This window comes from Boleophthalmus pectinirostris, unplaced genomic scaffold (genome assembly GCF_026225935.1).
Source record: "Boleophthalmus pectinirostris isolate CB_2022bp ecotype Guang Dong unplaced genomic scaffold, ASM2622593v1 HiC_scaffold_8, whole genome shotgun sequence".
Classification (NCBI taxonomy): Eukaryota; Metazoa; Chordata; class Actinopteri; order Gobiiformes; family Gobiidae; genus Boleophthalmus; species Boleophthalmus pectinirostris.
Window position 1 is genome coordinate 21770887 of NW_026571515.1, and position 23155 is coordinate 21794041.

The 23155-nt window shown below is 37.3% G+C and overlaps 1 protein-coding gene across 1 annotated transcript in view; it reads right to left on the bottom strand.

Moving 5' to 3' along the window:
- plxnd1 (plexin D1) overlaps positions 1-23155 on the bottom strand; it is a 150697-nt gene that overhangs the window by 74160 nt on the left and 53382 nt on the right. Inside the window, exons 9-13 of the mRNA XM_055165785.1 lie at positions 22653-22751; positions 17205-17294; positions 16082-16175; positions 13601-13758; positions 3344-3489 (exon numbers count right to left, since the gene is read on the bottom strand). Of these exons, the coding sequence (XP_055021760.1) occupies positions 3344-3489; positions 13601-13758; positions 16082-16175; positions 17205-17294; positions 22653-22751 (587 nt within the window). The remainder of the gene's footprint in view (positions 1-3343; positions 3490-13600; positions 13759-16081; positions 16176-17204; positions 17295-22652; positions 22752-23155) is intronic.

The window sequence follows — 23155 nt, forward strand, 5'->3', positions numbered from 1 at the left end:
AGCCGCGCGCTGTACCCACTCCAGATGCAAAAAAGTGAAGAGCTTTGTTACGTCAAAATAATATTATGCAAGTAGAGGGAAAGTACAAAGCAAAATTGTGTTAAAGTACCCAGTCATTACCCACTAAAGTTGTATAATTGTTGAGTTTCAGATTTGCAGATCTGTGTTTTTGGTGTCACATCGGGGTCCTGCAGTCTCCATGGTGACAGTGTAATGGTCCTTTACTATGGAGTCATTTAAAACCAGAAGTGTGCTGCATAATAGTGTTTTGTGCAAAATTAGCCTCATGAATACATAAAATCCAAAGCCCACCGGAGAGGCTGACATTTCAGTGGGTGACATTCAGCTCGAGACAGATCCTATTGATAAACTGCAGCCATCTGATTAGACACTTTTTAAGGAGATTCATTAGAAAACTGTGTCAAAGAACTAGTCAAGACATTTGTATGAAATCTGCCCAAGACCAAAACTACTGGGAATAATCTATTAAATCAGTCCAAGTTTCAAATTATTCTTAAAGGTGCACTATGTAACTTTTAAGGTTTTAAGGTTCTTTTTAAAGAGTCAGTCTTTTTAAAGAGTCAGCTACTTTCTTGTCTCCAATAAATGTTATTTATTTGCCTTGAATGTTCAACAGTAGGGCATTCAACATATTTCCCTTGCAGGTATTATGATCAAAACCACCTTAAAAACATGAATTCTTATCATGCAGACTTGCTTCTACCAAGTTTATTCCAATACTGTGATATAATCAAGGCAAAGCGGTAATATCTCCATCGAGACAAGCAGGCAGTGCACCCTTCACTCGAAAGTTACACAATGTACCTTTAAATAACCCCACCAAAAATGATGCACTATTTGAAGATTTGATAGATGATATTATTTAAGGAATTCTTTTAGTGGAAATGGCTTCTACGGATGAAACAATTTTCACAATATACACGGTACGATATTTATTGCAATATTTTGTAGTGGCTAACAAAACTGTGACTATGCTACATTTTTCTCTTAAAATGCCTTAACAAGACTTAATAAGATTTATAAGTGCTAAGAACTGTTATTTCTTCTTGTAGTCTGCACTGAAATGGAGCAAAGGATCATGGTCTATGTAGTTCCCTCTGTTTTTTTTAAGCTATTGCTGCACCGTAACTATTCATTTAAGCAAAGAGACTTGTAATTTGATATATTGTGATGGTCCACGATATTATTATGAGACCTTGGACGATACGATATCGTGATATTTCTGTTATTGTTACATCCCTAATGGGTGCTGTTGCTCAGTTTCCATTATAACTTACTGACAATCCATACTAAGAACAAAATTTATGGTAAAGATGCAATATTTAACTTTTCTGGTGGAGGGTTGCTGCTTGGCCCAGTAAGTACCACAATATAGCATTAAACTTGTCTATCTCCACTTAGACAAACAAATGATGCCACTAGTCCAAGTTCCAGGTCAGATCTGTGGAAAGGTAACACCGCTCATACTAACAATGCATGTTTTTTGAAGCATTTTTGAAGAAATTATAACAACGATAAAAAAGATAAATCATGATCATGACAAGGAGTTAGCAAACCCTTCACAAAAAAGCTACACATTGCACCTTTAAACTACAATGTAGTTTACAAATTAGCTTTTCACTTTTTGAGAAACAATAACAACATTTATTTATCTGGGATTTTTCTGTAGAAACCGATACCTGTTAAACCATCCCCTAGTTTCAAAGCTTATATTTGGAGAAACAGACCACACAGCCTTTGACGATAACAAGGAGAGATCGCACATCCAGTTGTTGTCCAGATGTTGAACAAGTTCTAAACTGGAAGTACTAAGTCTCAAAGACCAAAAGTAAATAACCTTAGACCTAGATCTAAAATATGTGATCCAAAATCAAGTCTTGAGCTCCCAGGTACAATAAAACTAATTGAAATGTTCATTGTGTTTATTGTGTATTAATATTCATAGACCAAATTCAATCAGTCCAAATAATCAGAAGTAATTAAATAACTTTGAGAGGCGGCGTTGAGCCTTTCACAGTGAATACCAATGACATATTTTCTTCCCTTTCTGAGTTGATAAGGTATTCCAACGTGGAACACTGGGTTATTCAGTCTATTAAATAAAATTGATTTAGTCTCGGATGTACCTATTCATTTGTTTAACTGTGACAAATTCTTCCATTACTATTTCTAAAAGTCTGTTCCCTCTGTCTGATTACTTACCTGACCAAACATGCCTAGTGTTACCATGGCAACCCCAAATTTTACCATTGCCAAACCCGTCTTAGGTGAGGCATGACAAAGTTCTATTTCTAAAATCTAATTCAAAATTACATAGCAGACAAATAATGACTAGGTTGCAAGAGAATATTTCCAATCTGTCAACATGCAAAAAAGCGTCATCTCTTATTATGAGATAAGCCTATGATGACCGCCTCTCAAGTGTGCAGGCTTATACACAACAGACTGTAAAGCACTACAGCACATTTAACAACTGGCATTAACTTTGGAAAATTCTAACACAAGTACAAAATGTTCACTTGCTCGCCATTAAAGTATAGCCCACACAGTCACAGGTGCCATGGTAAGGCCCAGTCTGTGTTATTTTCTTTAGCTCTAGTTGGTCATGATGTTATATCTGACTGGTGTAGTGGACAGACTGTGCATAAATACTAAGTCACTTGTAATATTCAACCGTGAATAACTCAATAGTAAATTCTAGGGCTGCGAATCATGGGGTCCCTCATGATTTGATACACAATACATGGCTCACTAAATTATCACTAATTATCACAATATGGCGATACAATACATGTGATAATTAATATATTGCACATGATATATTGAACCAAATACATTTTAGCAACAGTATTTCTTTGTTAAACCACCCCTTGTGTAAAGTTAATATGAAAATGCAGTCATTTTAATCATCAAAACTGTGAATATGTCAAGTGTGTTGCATAAACTAACTACTAAAGTATATAAGTATAAAAAGACATTAACAGGGTCGTAACATTAAACATAGAGTAACATACATGTTATCTGCCGCCTTTTTCTTTGTCCAGACCATTGCTTTAAAAGATATCATCAATACATTTCATTTCAATTACAATTATTAATCAACTGAGCAACAAATATGCAATAAAGCTGTTGTCCGGTCACAAAAAAAAATTCCCAAAAGACCAAAAAACACTTGCTGATATATCAATATACCAGTCTAGGATACTGACACTGTATCACCAAATTTAGTGGTATTTTGGTATTTTTGCACACCCCTTGTAAATTAATCACAATACTAATTTGGAAATGTTTTAGTCATATTGAATAAAATGTCTGTACTTACTGCTCAGAGACGGTGTAGAGTGAAGTCTGGAGAACACAGGGCACGTCTCCAATAGTTACAGCGACCTCCTGCGCTCTCCGCCCCAGGTTCTTGCCCTGTACGGTCAGCAGTGTGCCCCCCTCCACGGGACCCTTCAGAGGAAAGATCTGACAAAAAGAAACCAAGAAAAATGAGGTGAGTACAGTCATTTCAAAACGCAATGTGAAAATGTGTAAAATATCAAGTATTAAATATATTTGTCACAAAAGAACAAAGACTATTTATGTATTAATTTATTTTTTAGGGACAGATACAACAAACATAGATTAACAATTTAATAATCTGATGCAGGTGTCATGGTGTTTATAGCAAAGGCTAATTCGCAACACCAGTCTTCACAAGGGCTGTAAAACAGTTCACTAAAAAGCAGTGGGATTATTGGTAGAAAAAACAATAATACAGTGAATCAAATATCAAAATATCACACACATACAAACTCACACACTCACATTTCTCATTTTCTTTGTACTGGTGGGGAACTTTTTGTTATTTTTCCTGTTCTACAATTAGATTTGAGTAAGGGTTTAATAAATAACTTCTCTGACTCATTATAAATACAAACTAACTACTAAAATGTTTCACTTTGCTATTTATTTATTGGATATTGTACCATATTGTACATTTAGAGTTGTTTTTTGTGTATAAATTACTTACTTATTGTGTGAGTGGCATAAATTAATTTCAATATGATCATTTATTGTCTATATATTTGCAATATATCATACTTCAAAACATGTTATCATCATGACAGACCTACTATTGAGATTAACTGACAGCATTTCAATAACATAACTTAGGAACATACAGACTCCAAATGTCTAGTACATTATTTGATGCTCAAAGGCCCTCCAGCAACACAGGAAATCGATACAGGCGTAGATCACCTCCAGTGGTGAACGTCTTTGAACCCAAATCCAAGTTCCTCGTAAATCAGTCAAAGAAATCTCATGCCGTCTTATTGACCACAAACTCTGCTTTCCCCTCACTATTTCTGCATCTGGTTTGAGCTCTGGAGATAAACAGGCTACATGTGTTCAAGTTCAATAATGACATTTAAAAGTGCCCACAACAAAAGGGGGGGGCTGGGCCAGAAGAGATGCTGTCTGCTGACATGGAGAGAGAGAGATAAGGACAAGTGGTCGGCGTGTGTGTACCCTTCAGTAATTGAATAGACACACGTGCTTTAGGTATACGCACACACACAGGCACACGCACAATGTAGACACTTAACTGTGCCAGTCTAAGACCCTTATGTGCCTAATCCTCTACAGCAGCACATGCAAATAAAGAGCAGAGTGAGAGCCCCCTTCACATCCCACAAGAGACAGGCAGACAGAGGAGAGAGGCTGGAGAGGCTCTGGAAAAGGTGGGTGAGTGCGCCAGGCAATTTAGGCAACTGAGTGTCGAGAGGGGTGAGGGAGAGAGGGGAGGGGGGGGGGGGGCAGAGAAAGAGAGAAAAAGAGAGAGAGAGAACGAGTAAAGCCTCCACGGGGGAATTAATGCACCGCGCGCTTCCCTTTCATCTGTTTTCCTGCATCTGCTTCGTCAAATTCCACCGTCCAATTTCGGCTGTTGTTCGGGGAGCACACTCGCACGCATCATTTCAATGCCTGGCTTTGGTCTCCCTAATCAGAGGCTAAAGAGAGGGAGACACAACTAAGATAGGGACAAATAAGACAAGAGCAAGGGCAGTCACAAAAACCTTGGGACGAGAATCTATGAGATTTTATACAGTTTTTTCCACAATATGTCTTGATGTGAATGTTTTGCAAAATATTAAAGGTCTATACAAAATGTATTCTTGTGAGCTTTAAGCCATGCTATAATGCTGTTATCTCATCAAAAACATATGTGGAGTTGTGTTTTTGTTTCATTAATAACCCTTTATTATTAGTATTATTAGTAACCCTTTATTATTAGTCTAGTCTTCCACTTGATGTCATGAACAGCTACCTTTTGCCTTTAGTTCAGTAGAGATTGTCAATTTCAGGGCTGATGATGATTCTAGTGAAGGGGTATAGAGTTTAACAACACAGTAGAGCACTTCCTTTATCACCACATGACATAACAAGGTGGAACAGAGTGTTTTCTGTTTGAAAGAAGAACTCAGCCTAAATATGCAGCGTTTGTGTTAAATATGTATGAATAAAACAAAACACAACTCCAGGTATGTTTGTGATGAGGAAACATTGCAACATAGATCAGAAAATAGCACAATATGGGCCCTTTAAGCGATTCACAATCAGTGCCCAGACAGAAAAAAACAGATCTATTTATGTTATACTGACAATCAACAGAACACGATAAAACAGAATAAACCTACTTGTATACAGCTTAGTACTATTGTATGAAAGGACCTGCACCAGATTTTTTCCCATGTATTTGAGCAAAATTTGAGGTAAAAATAAGTCCAGTGTTTGCTGTCTGCATCCAATTATAAAGCATTTTATTCTCTGATAATCAGGAAGTGCAAGCTAGCATGCTAGTTGCTGATAACTTTACCATCACAGCAAAACTTGGCAAAAACTCTGGTTCTGGCTCTGATTGTGTGATTTTGGTGAATAATTTGGATTCTTCGAATACATAAGGTAAGTGAGGAATAACTTTAACCACTGCAAACTGTAAACTTTTTTTTTTTCACATTTTAAGAGTAAAAATTAGGGACAAAGCCGTTAACATGGCAAGAAGAATTTACTTATAACCTTATAACTTCAATCAATTAAAATACTGTCCCATTTTAACTGTATGTTTTAATAATATTTAACTTGTTTATGTTGTTGTCTCGACCTTGAGTGTCCAGAAAGGCACCTAATAAATATAAAATGTAATATTATTATTATTAACTTACAAAGAATCTTTACATTAATCATAACTCATCTTTAAAGTAAGTAACATACTAAAAACTGAGACTACAGTCCGGATCACTGTCCCAGAGACCCTCTTCTTACAATCAGCTATATTGTGTGTCTTGCTTAAGGACACAATAACAACCTATACTTCAAGCTAGATCTGAACTACCTACTTCGGGGTTTGGCTGATCATTACTACTGTCCAATTACACCAGCCTAAACCTGTTTTTAATCTACTTTCCTGCTTCAGCTCCGTTAAATTCCTTCTGCCCAATTTCACTGTTGTTCGGGGAGCACACTCACACGCATCATTTCAGCACTCGCCTTTGGTCTTTGAAATCAGTGGCCGAAGAGAGGGAGAGAAGAGAGCGTCACTTCTCCATAACTACAGATACACAGCCTTAGAGATAGCATCAGAGACGGCCAGACAGAAGCAATCTAGTATCATCTGGCCACTGTAGCATGGACAGGCCAGCCGTACGAGTGACCCCGAGCTGAGCCCCAGTCCCTGTGACCCTTCTGCGTTATTACTTTGGCTCCAGCACTATCAGAAACTCAGCCCAAGAATGAAAACAGTCCTCCTGTTTGGTCTAGGTGAGAGGACAAGGCCGCAAAATTTAATGCTAGGAAGAGTGACAGTTTGGAGAAATAAACAAGGGGAGGAAAGGGAAGGGGTAGTTAAGCAGGAGGAGAAATAAACAGTGCTTGTATATATATGTGGTGTAGTGGGGGTAAAATATTTAGCTTCAAGATGTAATGCATTACTATGGTCAATGAGCCAGTCCCAAGCTTGGGGAAATAGAGTATGGGCCTCCAGAAAAGACCCTATATGTCAAAATAATATAAAATCACTTCATGTTAGGGAGCAGATGATGCCAAAAGTGAATACAACTTTTAATGTATCATATTTTTTGGACTATAAGGCACACTTGACGTCTTTTAATTTTCTCAAAAATCTACAGTGCGCCTTATAATCCAGTGCACATTATGTATTAATTCTGGTTATGCTTACTGACCTTGAACAGATTTTATGTCGTACACGGCGCTCAAAAATCTGTCAAAATGTTTTAGTATGACTTTGGTAAGTTACAAAGATGCACTGCTTGATGAATTTTCGGAGCATTACGGCTACCGTAGTCAGGAGCTTCGTGGAGTATAGTAAGTACAGTTATGCGTTGGCACATCAGTGAAATGCTACAGAGAATATATAACCATTCATATAAAGAGCAAGCTGTTTTTTCAGCGCTTAGAGTTTTGTTTTCTGTAAACCGTAAACAAATGTGCGCAAAGCTGCATTAAACACATTACACATTTGAGTCCTCCTCATATGAAAATAGACGAGAGAATTCAACATTACTGATATTGCTCCTTATAATCCGGTGCACCATATAGAAAAATACGGTAAAACAATGGATCATGCTATTGTTTATAACGCTGTACTATTTTTTCATGGAACAAAGTAAAACTTGCCCAAGCACAGATATATTGGAGCTCTTATAATAATAAAGATAAAATAAGACCACAGCCTACAGTCAACATCAACAAGTGTGAACCAGGAAGCGCGCTGTTAACATGCTAGTTGTTAGCTTACCGTGACAACTCTACTCTCACCTCTGAAAGTTGTGAAATCTGCACAATGAATAATTAAGATGCTAAGAATAAAATCCAAAAGAAGGGATGTTAAAAATAGCATAATACAGCACGGAAATGTACTGCAACATGATTTAGAATGTAATTTTGCAATAGTATATGGTACATTTGCACCTCTACACCCAAAACAACCTGCAATTTCAGTCTTGTTGTTGTTGTTATAAAGCCTCTGCTATAATGGTTACAGTATTAGGAAATCGTATAATTGGTGTGAACATCATATCAAACCACGTATCTCTGAGTATATGTCTATAAGTATGTCTAGCAGCACGTAGCCCCTCTGTATTTCTGCACAAGGCTCAGAGTAGGTGCAGTTATTTATTATCACCATCATACATCTCAGCGCTCCTTGTGAGTCTCGGAGGTGCCATAGAGGACTGACATCGACGCAGGCTGCCATGTTGTTCATTTACACCTCACACAAGCCCTGATTTACAGTGCAAACTCCAGCAGGCCTCTGGGGAGATCTCACTCTGCCAATACGTGTCTGTGACAAAACCTCCATCAGAAAGAATGAAGCTATTAAACGCGTTCAACGAATAAATTATATTCTCAAACCACCAGGAGTTCTTATGTTAGCCAAACTGATACACACTGTGCTGTGAATAAAGTAATAGAAATATAGAGAACAGTTGTATTATAAAGCCAGGTATGAAGGGGTAGTTTTCCAAACATGATAAATATGTATATTTGCGTGAGATTTTAATTTACAGAGGTGACAGATGGTTGACAAATACAAAGGCCTTTTTATAAAGTTATTACACTTCACAAGTACAACTAAGAAGAGAAACAACAATATGGCAGGCATGGCAAACTCCTAAACTCAAATATCTTTCTTTTAGAAAGCAGTTGGAAAGCCATCTTCCATCCAAGACATTTTCTACTGACCAAGAGTGATAGGAAGAATACTCAATACCCAAATTAAAATGTATTTTGTAACATATTCTGATACATAGTCGAATCAGAGTACTGTATTCTGAATACTTTCACACTAAGTTGCACTTTAATCATAGTGTGAAAACTCAACATATGATTAAAACACATATTTATTTCACCATTTGTTCTTTCCCATTGGAGAATGAAAAATCACACATGCACACGCCACAAGAGCAGTGTTGTCTATTTTTTCTCACTGATTCTATGCAGTTTGAAGCCTAAACTGTCTGCTCAAATACTACAATGTATTCCTCCAATTTATAAAAGTAACTGTTTTCTGAATACCACCAAATGAAAAAGTAACTATACCGGAATATATAATTACTCACAATTAGTAATCAGAATACATATTATATGTACATGTATTCAGTTACTTCCCAATACTGCTGACATACATCAATATCAACATCATGAATATTGATTTAAAAAGGGACAGACATTTCGTTCAACTTTTGTATTGGAAGCTTTGTGAATTGGTTCAGCTTCCAATTCTTATCTATAATTTATTGACACAAGACTTAGTCTGCAGAGTCAAATTTATGAAACAGCAGATGAATTCACTAAAAACGGGAAATTGCTTGCATTTTACAATATTTCGCCTTTCTAACCCAACCAGGAGCTGAACAATACTCCTGGGCTTTCCTGTCCTACCTTTAGGCAATATATTGAACTAAATCCCATATGTTTCTCCTTCCTTTACTTTTCACTGGTGACACAGCGATGAGGTCAGCACTTTCATCTTTCAGCTCACTATAGTTCAACATCATCTGCCAGATCAAGACGGACGCGAGCACAAAAACAGGAAATGTTTCTCCCTGTACTGCACCCCACACTCACTCTCTTTAAATCCCAAACACTTGGACTCTTTCAGTACTTTTGGTTTGGATAGAAATTGTTGTTGACCCACTATATTTCTATATTTTTAATTTTTGCTTGTACATATACATTTATATAATCATGCTTTATTAAACACCAGTCTCTTGTTATTTTTGTTACTTATTTTGAATTTAATATTACCATTAATATTGTTGCTTTTTGTTATTATAAAATATTGTGTGTGTGAGCTCCTGTGTCCAAATAATTTCTGTTGTGGATCAAAAAAGTTTGTCTAAGTCTAAGTCTAAAGAGTTCTGGTCTAGTCTGAGTTTGGAACAGATTTGGTTATCTTTTTTATTCTTATTCTTTTTTGTTTTTACCTACGAATGAAACTTGGCCAAATATGTTTAGTGGGTCTTTTCTCGCAGTCTTGTACAAACTCTGTACAGCCCTTCCTGTTTTGGCCGTACCTTTAAATAATAGTTGGTTATTAAGCCCACACGTACACAAGGCTAACATTGGCTGTGTGGGTATTAGAATAAATGTCTTCATCGCCTGAGTCAATGCTGTGTACAGATGGCATTCGTCTAAATTAAGTTTTATGTGTGCCACACTTGAGAGTGTAATAAAATCCTCCTCTGTGATATTGATATTTTGTTACAACGGCCTTGTGAGTGAGATTGCATGTGACAAAACAAGCGATAAAACTGTGCTCGGATGCAAAGTAACTTGATACATTGGTAGCGAATATTGGTGCATGTATAGTAGTAGTAGTACAGTTTAAAATGATTTATCTTTCATTTAAAGAGCCTGTACCAAGTTTTGCCCATGCATTAGAGTAAAATCGGTCTTACAGATATATTGTAAGCAGCTCTTAAGGTCAAACAAGTCCGCTGTGTACTGTTCATTCAATTATTATTAAGTAATTTATTGTCCTAGAATCACACCTTTAAAGGTGCACTGTGAAACTTTTCTGGTGGACGGTCTTTGCATTGATTTTTTCACAGTACAGAAATAAAATTGGTAATCACACTTGAGACGGGTTAATGGTCAGATCTATGGAAAAACAAGCCTGCACATGGTAAGAATTAATGGTTTACAAGTTATTGTTGAGCTGCACAACACTTATTATTAAACAAATGCACGGGAGATATGTTTAATGCCATACTGTGGAACATTTCATGCAAATAAACAACATCACCCTGAAGACAAGCAAGTAGTGGACCCTGCATCTTAGAAGTTACATAGCGTACCTTTAAGTAAAACTTTGAGTGAAATAAACACTAAGGGTAAAGAGAGTTTTTAAGGCCATAATAGTAGAAGTAGCAGTGACGACAGTAGTGTACTGTGCAGTGGCAGACCTTGGAAAGAAAACTGCCAAAAACTTATTTTCTATAAATATTGATTTAGTTGCATTTTTTCTGTTACTGTTGTGAAATAACAGTGTTTTACAGAAATACAGATTTGCAGTACTTATTACATCTCTGACAACCACAACATACTGTATTGCATTTATCTTATTGGCCAAACAATGTCTCAATGTGGTGTTCAGTGCCAGGCTGGTAGGTAAGTGAATTTTTGGTGGTGAGACTGGCTTTCTCTCTAAAAGCCTGGGAACTACAGACCCTAACCCTTGTGGATACTGGTTTAAAAAAAAAACATGACCGTCAAAGCGTTGCATCATTCACAACAAAGAACCACAACCCCTCCATCGTCTCTCCGCACGCCTCCCCTGAGATCCATCCAGTGTGCGTGTGTGTGCGTGTGTGTATGTATGTGTGTGAACAAGCCCGTAACAATGGTGCACCCACGCGTTCGCCAACAGTGAAACTTGAGTCACCGAAGGAGTCCACTGAAGTTAGTCTCTCACAGTGCATCCCGTTAGTCACAGTTTGCAGACAGCTACACAGAATTAGGGAATAATCATGAACGCTTCAATATGGCCTGTTTGTTGGGACAGATTGGGAGGAACTGCGTGTGTTTTTTTGTATGTGTGTTTGTGCGTGTCTGGCTGCTTTGTTCTGTTTTGTGTGTTTTCTCCCAGGTTTTATCTACAGGAAGTTCAGGGCCAACTGGTCTTCATGTGAGCCGTGCTTCCCATGACCGACTCCCGTGGCGGTGCTGATAGGGCGTACACTGTGCTGGCAGAAGATGGGCCTGTGTACAAGGCTGTGACTAATGAAAAACTAATAAATTTAATCATAATTTTGAATTGGGTCCTGAAAAGCCTTATTGCACGCTTGCCTTTTTTGAAAATTCTGGAATAAATGGAAGCCTTGCTCAAAAACAGAAATTAGAAGTGTTCAATGAATTACAGTGTTACCGTGGATTAGAAATTGTGATTTGTAATTAGTTTTTAAGGTTGCCTGGGAATCAGAATAGACACTTTCTCAATACTTTACAAAGATGTGAGTCTGATCACCGGTGAATCACAGAATTTTCAAATGGGAATGATTGACAGGTAGATTAGCCAATCAGAACCACGCATAGTCAATTTGTATTGGAAAAAATTAAAAGAAATAAAATATCACAGGGGACTGACAATCACTGTGGATTTCTGCAGAATAAATGAGCGGCGCACTGAACTCTATTAATCTGAGAAGAGATAAATTTTATTTTATTTGTAAATCATAGGTGACTAATAAGCTCCTTTATTTCACATGTGTCACTGAAAAAAACAAATTTGATTTGGATTTGGTTTGGCTGGGAATTTTGCCTGGAATGTTTGTATACATTATAGCATTAAACGTAAATTATCCTGTATATATTGAATTTGATGGGTAATTGTAAACATGCATTATTATGAGCAGGACTGATTCTTCACAGATCTGACCTGTCTTGAGCAAGATAAGTTTAATATCATACTGCGAAGCAAAAATATCTTTATGTAGAAAAGATGGTGACCCTCCCGAGAAAAGTAGCACAGTGCACCTTTAAGTACTCCATGTCCTTTCCTATAAATTTTTACAGTAATATGGAAAACTGCTCTATTTTACTGTGGTATTTTTTTTTCTACCACTGCTGCTACAACTAAAAGCATGTTCTTATTTTATTTCACTGTCACCTCTGAAGATACCCACTGTGCATGACAACTCTACCCCATCTGATGTTCCCACAGTTACATCCTGTGTAAAATAAACACTCTTTTTTGCCAATGTGGTTTTGCTCAGATTTTGGCCTCAAATCCACAAACCACTGCTGTTTCTTGTTTGCTTTCTTTTAGATGCTGCGATGAGCCAACACACTGAACCAATCCCCTTTGGAGAGGCTGTACGGGGCAGTAGGTGTTCCCATGCCCTCCTCACTGACTGCACATCTTCTTGGGCCATGTCCCCGGAGGGCTAAGTGGTTGTAAGTGAGTGTTAGTGTTATTACTGAACCAAGCGTTTTAATGAGAGTCTATTCAGACAGTCCCAGAGCAGCTGACATGGGACAGGCTGGGCACAGGGCACTACAGCTACACACTGACCCCATGATTCACCATTTTACAGCTCGGAAACAGAGCCAGAGGGGAGAGAGAAGCCACAGAAGCAAATGGCAGTAATCAGACGTGGGGTAACTGGATACAGCTACAGTACTTAACATGGTACTAGCCACGTTAAGAGAATAGCCACACAAAAAATCTATCTGGAATGCTCACCACTGAAATAGTGACAGACTTCTCGTGTGACTATTTGCAGATGATTTGAATTGTTGTTTAAATGATTTTCGCTCAGTAGGCAGATAGTGATCGCATGTTTGGAAGTGGACAGAGAATAAGTGCCAAGTGCTAAGGAGAGGTTTGTGTGTAGGTAATGTTTTGGAATGACATCAAACAGTACGTGATCATGGAATTTACTTACTTCTCAAAATGATTTCAATAACAATAAAGCAGCTTTACTATGCCCATAACTGAATTTACTGCTCCATAAATTTTCAGTTTGACCCCATTCTCCTCTGCTTTGTACTCTATAGAATGTGCACATACCTTGTAGATTTCTGGGGCCGGGCACTGGTCTCTGATTGGCTGACAGTCGTCTCGTGGTTTACAGCTGTTGTCGCACCAACCACAGAGGTGACCCTGGTCCTCTCTGCCCCAGCACTGGGAGCAGTCAGAGCTGCCCACCGCGCAGTTGTACACCTCCACTGGTGAGACAGAAACATAATGTTAACAGGGGCAATTACTGTAACACAGACATTATTTACAGCTAATTTGGTTTGTCTGGCTTGATTGGGCCACTTTCATATTAGTACCATATGTGCTGTGCGCGCCAAGAACAGGCATAAGCATTTTTAGAGGATGATATATTCATGGCTATAAAAATCCACTTGAAAAAAACAGTGGAGGAGAACAAAGCCTGCTCCAAACAGATGATTATGTTCATATTCCAATGTGCCTCCCAGTGAGAAATCCCATTCATATCACCACATGTGCATCTGTGCATGCATTTGCAAGCACAATTCAAATCTTACCGCCTGCATGCAAGTGATAAAAAAATAAAAATGCACTTTAAATTTTTGATGACTGTGCATGTTAGGAAAAGTGCGTTGCCATGCTAGCCAGTTGTATTCACTGCACACATTCTACAACAACATCTGGGACTGGGGTAGGCCTAGACTTCAGATTGGCTTGTCTTAGGGGCTCTATACACAACATGGCAAGGTGAACAAAATGCATGCCACTTTGCATTATGTAGTCATGGAGCTTAAATTGTATTTTCCAACAAAGAGTGATGATAAAGCTTTTAAAGAGCCGCCGTAACATCTCAAATTGCAGTCCTCGTGTCAGCTATAATCCTTAACTGCACTTACAAAGCCAGGCTGCATACTATTATGTTAAATGAGTATTATTTGGCGAACTACGTGTCTATTACATGAGCATTTATTATTGTATATGACAGCACTGTTTGTCCTCTAGTTCATTTTTCAACAGCTTTAATCAAATTGAAAATATTCATGCTTAGGTGCAGTGCAATTTGGGAGCAGCAGAGGCAGCCGACGTCAGAATTGTGTTGAATTTGGGAATAGGCAAATGCAGAGAGCCAGTGAAGCATAGCTACAATAATTGTGTTCTTTTTTCACCTGTCAAAAAATCCACTATCATTCAGTGGTTTGGTGTGTTGAGGGTCCCAATAGTAGTATACATATTTCTTCTGGTCTTATTTGGTTTAAATCCAGGTTTAGAAATATTTTTAATATTTTTTATTCCAGTTTTGGTTCACTGGTTTGGTCCTTGTTTAGTTCTGGATCAGGTTTTGTCATGGATTTGGGTTGGTTTAGATCTGCTGTTGAGACTTTGCAGCTGATATCACCAACATTCCCTGAGGTTGTGATGCTAACTGAAGGCACTGCTCTGTCTTAGGCATTGTTATTAAAGTTAGACTTTAATCTGAGTTTTATTTTAACACAATCTGACCAACTGAGAGAACTGAGTGGGTTGCAGCTACAGCAGGTGAACTGATTTATGCTGTTAAACAAGTCCATTTCAAATAAAATTACAGCTACAACAACTTTGCTCGCATTAACAGTTTTTCATTTAGTCACTTTCACCTTTTGTAGAAAATCAAACACCTAAACACGACCATGAACACTCATATTGATCACAGGCTCCTGAAAATGTGTTGTTTAAATCAATTTGGTATTTTGTTTTTGTTTTACCAGACAATCTTTAAACTTTTTGGTGGTAATCGCTAATGTGTGCATTGTGTCACCATGGTAACTACTGAATACTGCACCGTAAGCTTACAGGCAGAAAACCCCTAGCATGATGTCACTGCAGAGTATCAACAGTCTTGTCCTAAATTAACCCAAATTCACATGCTTGGTTTGGGTTTAGTTCTAGTGAAGTCCTAATTTTATTTAGTCTTGGTTTTAGTAATCTTAAATTCAGATGCAGACTTATTTCTGGTTCATACATTTGACAGTAGTCATAGTCTCTTTCTTCAGTGGTCTGCCCTTATTCAAAATGCCTTTGATCTTTATTTCATACCTTGCTTTAGATCTAGTTTGGTCAAGATTAGGTTCAAGCAAAACACATTTGTAAGCAGTATTTACTGTGAAAGTAGGCTGACCAGATTTTCAAAATTCAAATTATACTAGGACACCCAGGTTGGGATGTTTGGTAGCTATAAATAAAATAATGAAAATACTGTCCATTCTTGACTCGTGTGAATCAGTTTAGATTCTGAGTGACTTCTGTCTGTGAACTTTTTTTTACCTTATGCTCATTTTCAAGCACAGTTTATTGTATTTCAGCTAAACAAATGACTATATGCCCCTCTTTACTGTCGGTGGGGATCAGATTAGTCAAAATAGGGACAACAGGGGCATTTCTTCTGTAAAACTGGGACAAATCAATAGTTCTGGTCTGGCCACCCTATGTGAAAAGTACCTAAATCACTAAAGCATGCCTAACAATGTTAACAAAGACTTTTCCACTATCTCCAAATCCACTGTTGGCATAACTTACCTTTCATCGGATTGGGTGTGTCTATGAATACATCAAAGTCACCAGCTCTGCGTAGATTCAGGTAGTAAACTTGAGTCCTTTGGTGAGTGGACAGCTATGGGGATATAAATGGAACAATAAAAACACTGGTAGACATGCCTGTTATCTTTGTGTGCGTGAGAGTATAATTTTAGCCCTGCATGCATTAATTCCCACATGCTGTCTCTGGTGATAATAATAGTCTGTTTAATCAGGGATTTAAACTGCATTCAAACAAGTTAAAAACAGACAACAAAACAATGCCACATCATTTAATCCTATGTAAAAAAAAAAAACACTGATATATGTAATACAGGGAAGTTGCATGAGTTTCTTGCTAGAAGCTATTTTATGACAGGGATTTTGGTTGGTCATTTTTCAGAATTGAATCATTGTAAAGGTGCACTATGTAAGGGTGTCCCACGCTTTTTCACTGACAAAATTTCAAAACTTTTGCATGACTTTACGGCACCCTACATGTCTAGAATTGACCATACTTCTAGGGCTAAATATATGTTATATGTAAATATGTTAATCCTAGCCACTCCAGGCCTGGAAAACAACATTTTCAATTTCCATGACTTTTCCAGGGTTTCCGTGACCATGGGAACCCTGGTTATTGTTATCCCTGAATGTTATATAGAGACATTAAAGTTATCTATTTAGCATTTATATAATTATTACACATGTATTTTTATTGCTTAAAATACACTGTTCTTACTGTGATTAATAAAAATAATAATAATACATCATACTTATATAGCGCTTTTTGGACACTCAAAGATGCTTTACAACAAATAGAGGGGGAAAAATTTTAGAAAATTGCCTCGCCTGACCTGTAACTTGATGACGTCACCATGGAGATATTAATGTAATGGCATGGAGCATTCAAGGCAAAGCAATGACATCTCAGTCAAGGCAAATAGGTGGCAGACTATCCAACAGAAAGGTTACATAGTGCATCTTTAAATGTATTTATTGTAAAACTAATAATACAGGAGTACAGGGTGTAGCATTCTTGTCAACTCTGTTCCTACTTCAAACATAAACAAAGTGGTGACCGGGGAAAAGGAAAGTACAAAATGTCTTCCTATAGAGCACTCACTGTTACTCCACTGCACTTGACAGCCGAACTGTTCAACCAGGTGGCTTCATAACGCTGATCTGTCCCGAAGTCACACTCCAGCTGCTCGCCCTGTTAAATACAACAGCCATGGGTTAGAATATAAAGTGTAAAGCATTCAACACTACACCACAGACAGGAAGTAACGGCATGCAAATGAAAAAATGCTCTGTTAACAGTTTCAGTGATTTTTGGCACTAAGTGAGCATTTTGTCCTGTAAATTGTTTTGTTAGAAGGAAGAAAGTGGCCATTTGTAAGGATTTGAAGGCTACCAGTCATCCTGCAGATGTTACGGAAATGGACATAATAGTGGAGAATTACAACTACCGAAGTCTCAGAAATGTGTTGAAATTGTCTGTTCACAAATATGCAATAAACACTTTGCTCTCAAAGGATATTAAGACTTTTAGGAACTTTGACAAATGCTAAAATATGCTGCGATCAGAGGTGGAATGTAACAAAGTAAAAGTGGTAAATAAAAATATAGAAATAAAAACAGCTAGGCAAAAAAATATTAATTCAATTGCTTCGGTTGAACAAAATTCAGCAAAAATCTTGACTGCTACATTTTATAGGCTATCTTACATTTCAAACGCTTTAAATGGGTACTTTAATACTTTAACTTAATTAGTAGTAGTATTTTTTTCAAGTGATACTTTTACTTGAGAATTTTCTTGCTTTAGTATCTGTCCTTTTACTTAAGTAACAAAATTGAATACTTCTTCCACCACTCGCTGTGACAACCATTTTAAAACATCCAAAACACAATTGTAGAGGGAAAGTACAGAATTTGACTAGGGTCAGACTGAGGTGGCCAGACCAAAGTCACAGTTCAAACCCTTCCCCCGTTACAACAATCATGTAAAGAACTATGTACAGCACAAAAACAAGACTATAAAGCAAGCGGTGGTAATTTAAAATCTTTTTCAAACCCGTCTGCTAACAATTGGCAACTCCAACATAGTTAGCTGGAAAATGAAATAATCATCCCTGCCAGCCAAAGATGCAATTCATTCAAAATTCATATTCATAAACATCTGGACTCCCACACCTCAGCGAGTCATTGGGGAAGGCTATTGAGCACCACTGCAATCTGGTGAAAGTTAGAGCCCAGAACTGCTAGAGAGGTGAGTCCAGGAGTGGCTGAAATCACCGGAGAATCCAGCCATCTTAAATTGGTCCACTTTGATCAGCCTCTCCAGGGCTTTGCTATTTTCTTCAAGGATTTGACAGGCTCTTTCTAACTCTAAAAAATACGCACTGACGGATTGTTTTTCTGTTTCTTCTGTCTAGTCTGAGAAGCAAGGCTCTTGAAGCTGCTTGCTGCTGAATACTTTAAAAACACTTTGCCTAAGTTTAAGTTATGCATTTAGGATTTTATATTTGTGGAAAAGTGTTTACAATTTAAAGTGTTAAAGATTACAGAAATGTTGAATCTTCCATAGGCTAACTGATTGAAAAAAGATCAAGCATAACCTTTAGATTAAACATGTCAAACTCAGGCCCGGGGGCCATATTTGGCCCGAGATATAATTATATTTGGCCCGCGAGATCATGTCAAATATGTATTAGAGCTGGCCCGCTGGCTACAGATAGGCTATAGAGATATTATTTATTTAAAGTTTAGTTATTATTTTATATTATACTTCTTCTGGATTCAATGTTTAAGCAAAACTATTATTAAACATTTATTTTAATAAGAAAAGGTTTAATATTACACATCTCGAAAGAAGAGAAAACATGCAGCAGTTGTTGAAATTTTTCAATTTTGTTCGGCCCATGATTTAGTCCCAGTTTTTAATTTTGGCCCTCTGTGAATTTGAGTTTGACACCCCTGCTTTAGATGATCTCTTCATTGTGATATATGTTAAAGTTGAAGTAAACTGAACTGTACCCAAAATTTGTCCTCTATACACATATTTCAATGCCACTGGGGCTAAGCTTTGTCAGTTATACTACTTTAAAGGAAGGATTTTAAATATTGTGCATGTTTTGGAGTTGCTAGGGTAATCGGAGCGGCCAGAGGAAACCTATCCAGACATGGGGAGTCGAACTCAGAACCACTTGCTGTGAGGCATGAGTGCTCGGCAATGAGTAATGAGTGGAATCTTTTTCTCCAAGTTGATATATTAGAAGGAGTAAAACTGGGATAATGTAAGAATTTTAGTCTTTTTAGTTATTGGCTGGAGAACTGGGTCAGCTCATGTCCAAAGTTGGAGCTTTTAATCAATCAAGCAATCAAAGTTTATTTATAAAACGCTTTTCATACATATCGTGTAACTCAAAATGCTTTACACCGACAATTAAACCACCACACCCACGCGGCTCTGGTCAATACTGCACAATCACTAGGTTGTCACATCAGATTTTACTATAGCCATCAATAACACACAGTGGGCAATGATGTAATGATCATTGTATTTCAAAACTGTGGGAATTTTTTCATGGCTACTTTTCAAGAACAAACTCGGGTGACATTTCTCACTCTGCTCCTGACTCACTGTTGACATTAAGACACTTGTCGGCTTGTGTAAACTTTCATAATAAAACCTAACTGCATGTTTGGCCGGTGTAGCTGTGGTTTGCCCGTGTGTGTTTATGGGTACATTTGTATGTGACTAGTGTCTGTCACCATAGAAACTGCACTAAAGGCCAGTCGGGGTGAGGCGTGTGACGGTTGGACCACGCCTGGAGACTACTCAGCACTGGAATTTAGAAAGGATCCTCACCGAGTCCTTATCACCGATGTGGGATAAACCTCTGGAGTGGATTAAGAATGAGAATAAGAGTTGTATAAAATTGATTTGGGAAGCAGCAGGGCGAATTAAAAATGAACACAATTGAGGGAGTGTTGCTTGAGCTAGCTGCTGACAAGTACATATCTCAGGTAGAGACCACAGACACCAACAAAATACCATTAAAGCCACTGCACAGTAAAAGAGGTGTGAGCAGAAGAAGGACAACATTTTCTTACAGCACCCGTGAGCTAGGACCTGAACTGTCTGATTCGTGAATAGAAACGAAGACTAGATAATAGCGCTGAACAATTTGGGGGAAAAAATGTAATTGCGATTTATGTTTTAATAATTGGATTCTGTTCAAAGTTCACATATTAAGCACGTTCAGAGAAATTGACAAAAAGGCTTAAGATGAACTGAAAATGAATACAAGAATCACAATTCAGAACATGTTTGTCGACATCTAAACTACAGGGTTAGTCATTTTTAAGTAGAATAAGAGGATATTTTGTTGTTTGAGGAAGAAATTAGTGTACGATTTCAAATCATTTGAGATTAATATTGCAGCCCCACTAGATAATGACAATTACTCAGGAAGATGAACTCTGCTTATACAGATTGGTTCAAAAGTATAAGCATGTACAAATCTAAAAAGTCTATGGTGATTATGATTATGACGTGTCGTTGCCAGTAAACCTTTATATTAAAGGACCCATATTACGTTATTTTCTGATTATGTTATAATGTTTTCTCATCAAAAAAATAAGTGGAGTTGTGTTTTGTTTCAGACATGTTTAACACACAAATTCTGATTACTTTACAAAAACTGAAAACAGTTTCACCTTCACTAGAATAATTTGGATGATTTCAGACTGGAACTGCCAATCCTATGGAGTAAGAAAGCTTTCAGAAATATTCATGTGCATATTTGGCTGTAGTTGAGCATAAAATAAATATTTGTAAACTCTCAAATGAGTCCAGTCGTACATAAGTATGTTGTGTGTTTTATCCATCAGAATACACATTGAAAAGTTAAAACATCATCATGAAATGAAAATGTACGAGTACGCTTTCTTCAGTACAAATACGAAGTAACAGACACGACTTGACTTCAAAAATATGTCCTGGTTTAGTCCTGGCTCAGCCCTGGTTCAGAAATGATGTATTTTTGACAGTCGAGTCGCGTCTGTGAATTCGTATTCGTACTGAAGAAAGTGTAATCGTAAATTTTCATTTGGTGATTGTAGTTCTTGATGTCGTAACTTTTCAATTCGTATTCTGATGGATTAATTACACACAACACATTTTAAGTACGACTGGATTCATTTGAGAGTTTACCAATATTTATTTTATGCTCAACTACAGCCAAATATGTACAGATTTTATGCATATGAATATTTCTGAAAGCTTTCTTACTCCATACAATCTGTACAAAACAAAAGGTAAGCTGTTAACTACTGACTGAAAAACTACTGTTTCATCACAAGGTGGAGCGGAGCATTTTGAGCTTTGGAGATGTAAACAGACTAATAACACACAGAATTACTTAAACATGTGTGAATGAAACCAAACACAACTCCAGGTTTTTATGAGGTAACACATTTTAACATGACTTAAAATTCACAAGTCAATTTTGTGTAATGTAGGACCTTAAAGTAATTTCAAGGAGACCTATTTGTCCCTGAACTTCCCCTGATTTCTGCTATGTTATAACATTTTTCCTGTCAAAAGCATACCAAAGGTTGTATTCACATTGATTCACAAGTGTTTCAGTAATCCAGTATGCTGGGGCTCATCTTCCAGGGGCAGAAAATGCTGTTTCACGGCTTTGAGAAGATACATGAGAAACCACGCCTTCTTTTGAAAGCACTTATTCAACCTCTTATTGAATTACTCAGAAATATTGTTGTGTGCAATGTTCTATCTGACAAAGTGAAGTCTTCATGGCTGATACAGTGCACTTCACATCTTTTATATAATGTTACTATGATACAGACCTAGATGACAGTTTCAGTAAATATCCATGCTTATTGGTAAAAAGAGAAAAAGTATAATTTAGAAGAACAATTTTTGTATCTAAAATTTGGCTTGTTTATGTTTCATCTGGCTCATAACAGCTAATACTAAAAAGTCTTGCAGAATGTTGTATCTGCCAGAACTGATTAAAGATGAAGCATAACCTTATTAGATTATCTCTTTATTGTGGCATGTGTTATGGTTAAAGTAAATTGTATTGTACCCACTCAGACACGGGGAGTTGAACCCAAAACCTTCTTGCTGTATGGCATGAGTGCTAGCCACTGAGTAATGAGCGGAATCTTTGAATATAATAAGCAACGTTGATATAGTTGAAGGAGCAAAACTGGGATAGTGTAAGAATTTTAGGTTTGTAGACATAGTTACTATAATACAGAATGCCTAGATGACAGTTTCAATACACATTCATGCTTATTGGTAAAAATAGAAAAAGTATAATTTAGAAGAACAATTTTTGTATCTAAAATTTGGCTTGTTTATGTTTCATCTGGCTCATAACAGCAGCCAGCCCTCAGCCAGGCTCATTTATTGACCCCAAAGAATCCATCTGTGTTTAACTCGGCTTGAAGCAAACACACCATATGCTGGGGTTTATTCCAATCATTTTCACAACACGTCTTTTGGACCATTTCCAAGTGTGTCTGTCTGCCATACCTCCTCCACGTTGTTCAGGAATATGGTAAAGTCCTGGGACATGCCCGAGGGAGACGGGGGAACTTCTGTGGCCACCAGGCTGGGACAAAATGCAGCATCCTACAGACAGGAAAAGACATAGAACAATGATTATTCTGCTTTTCACAGTAAAGATCCTATATTAAGCAAAGTTGACTCTTGTGAGCTTTAAGTCAAGTTATAATGTTGTGTTTTGTTTCATTCAGACATGTCTGAGTAATCCTTTATTATAGGTCTGGCTACATCTCCAATGCTAAAAACGTCAAGAAGAAGTAGTTTTTCAAGTTAACAACTACCTTTTGCCTTTTGTTCAGTAAAGATTTATAATTCCAGAGTTGAAATTATCCAAATGATTCTAGTGTATGGAGTTTAAAAACACAGTGGAGCACTTCTTGTCTCACTACATGACATCACCAGGTGGAGCAGATTGTTTCCTGTTTGAGCAAAAAACGCAATATATATAATATATAAACATGCAAGATTTG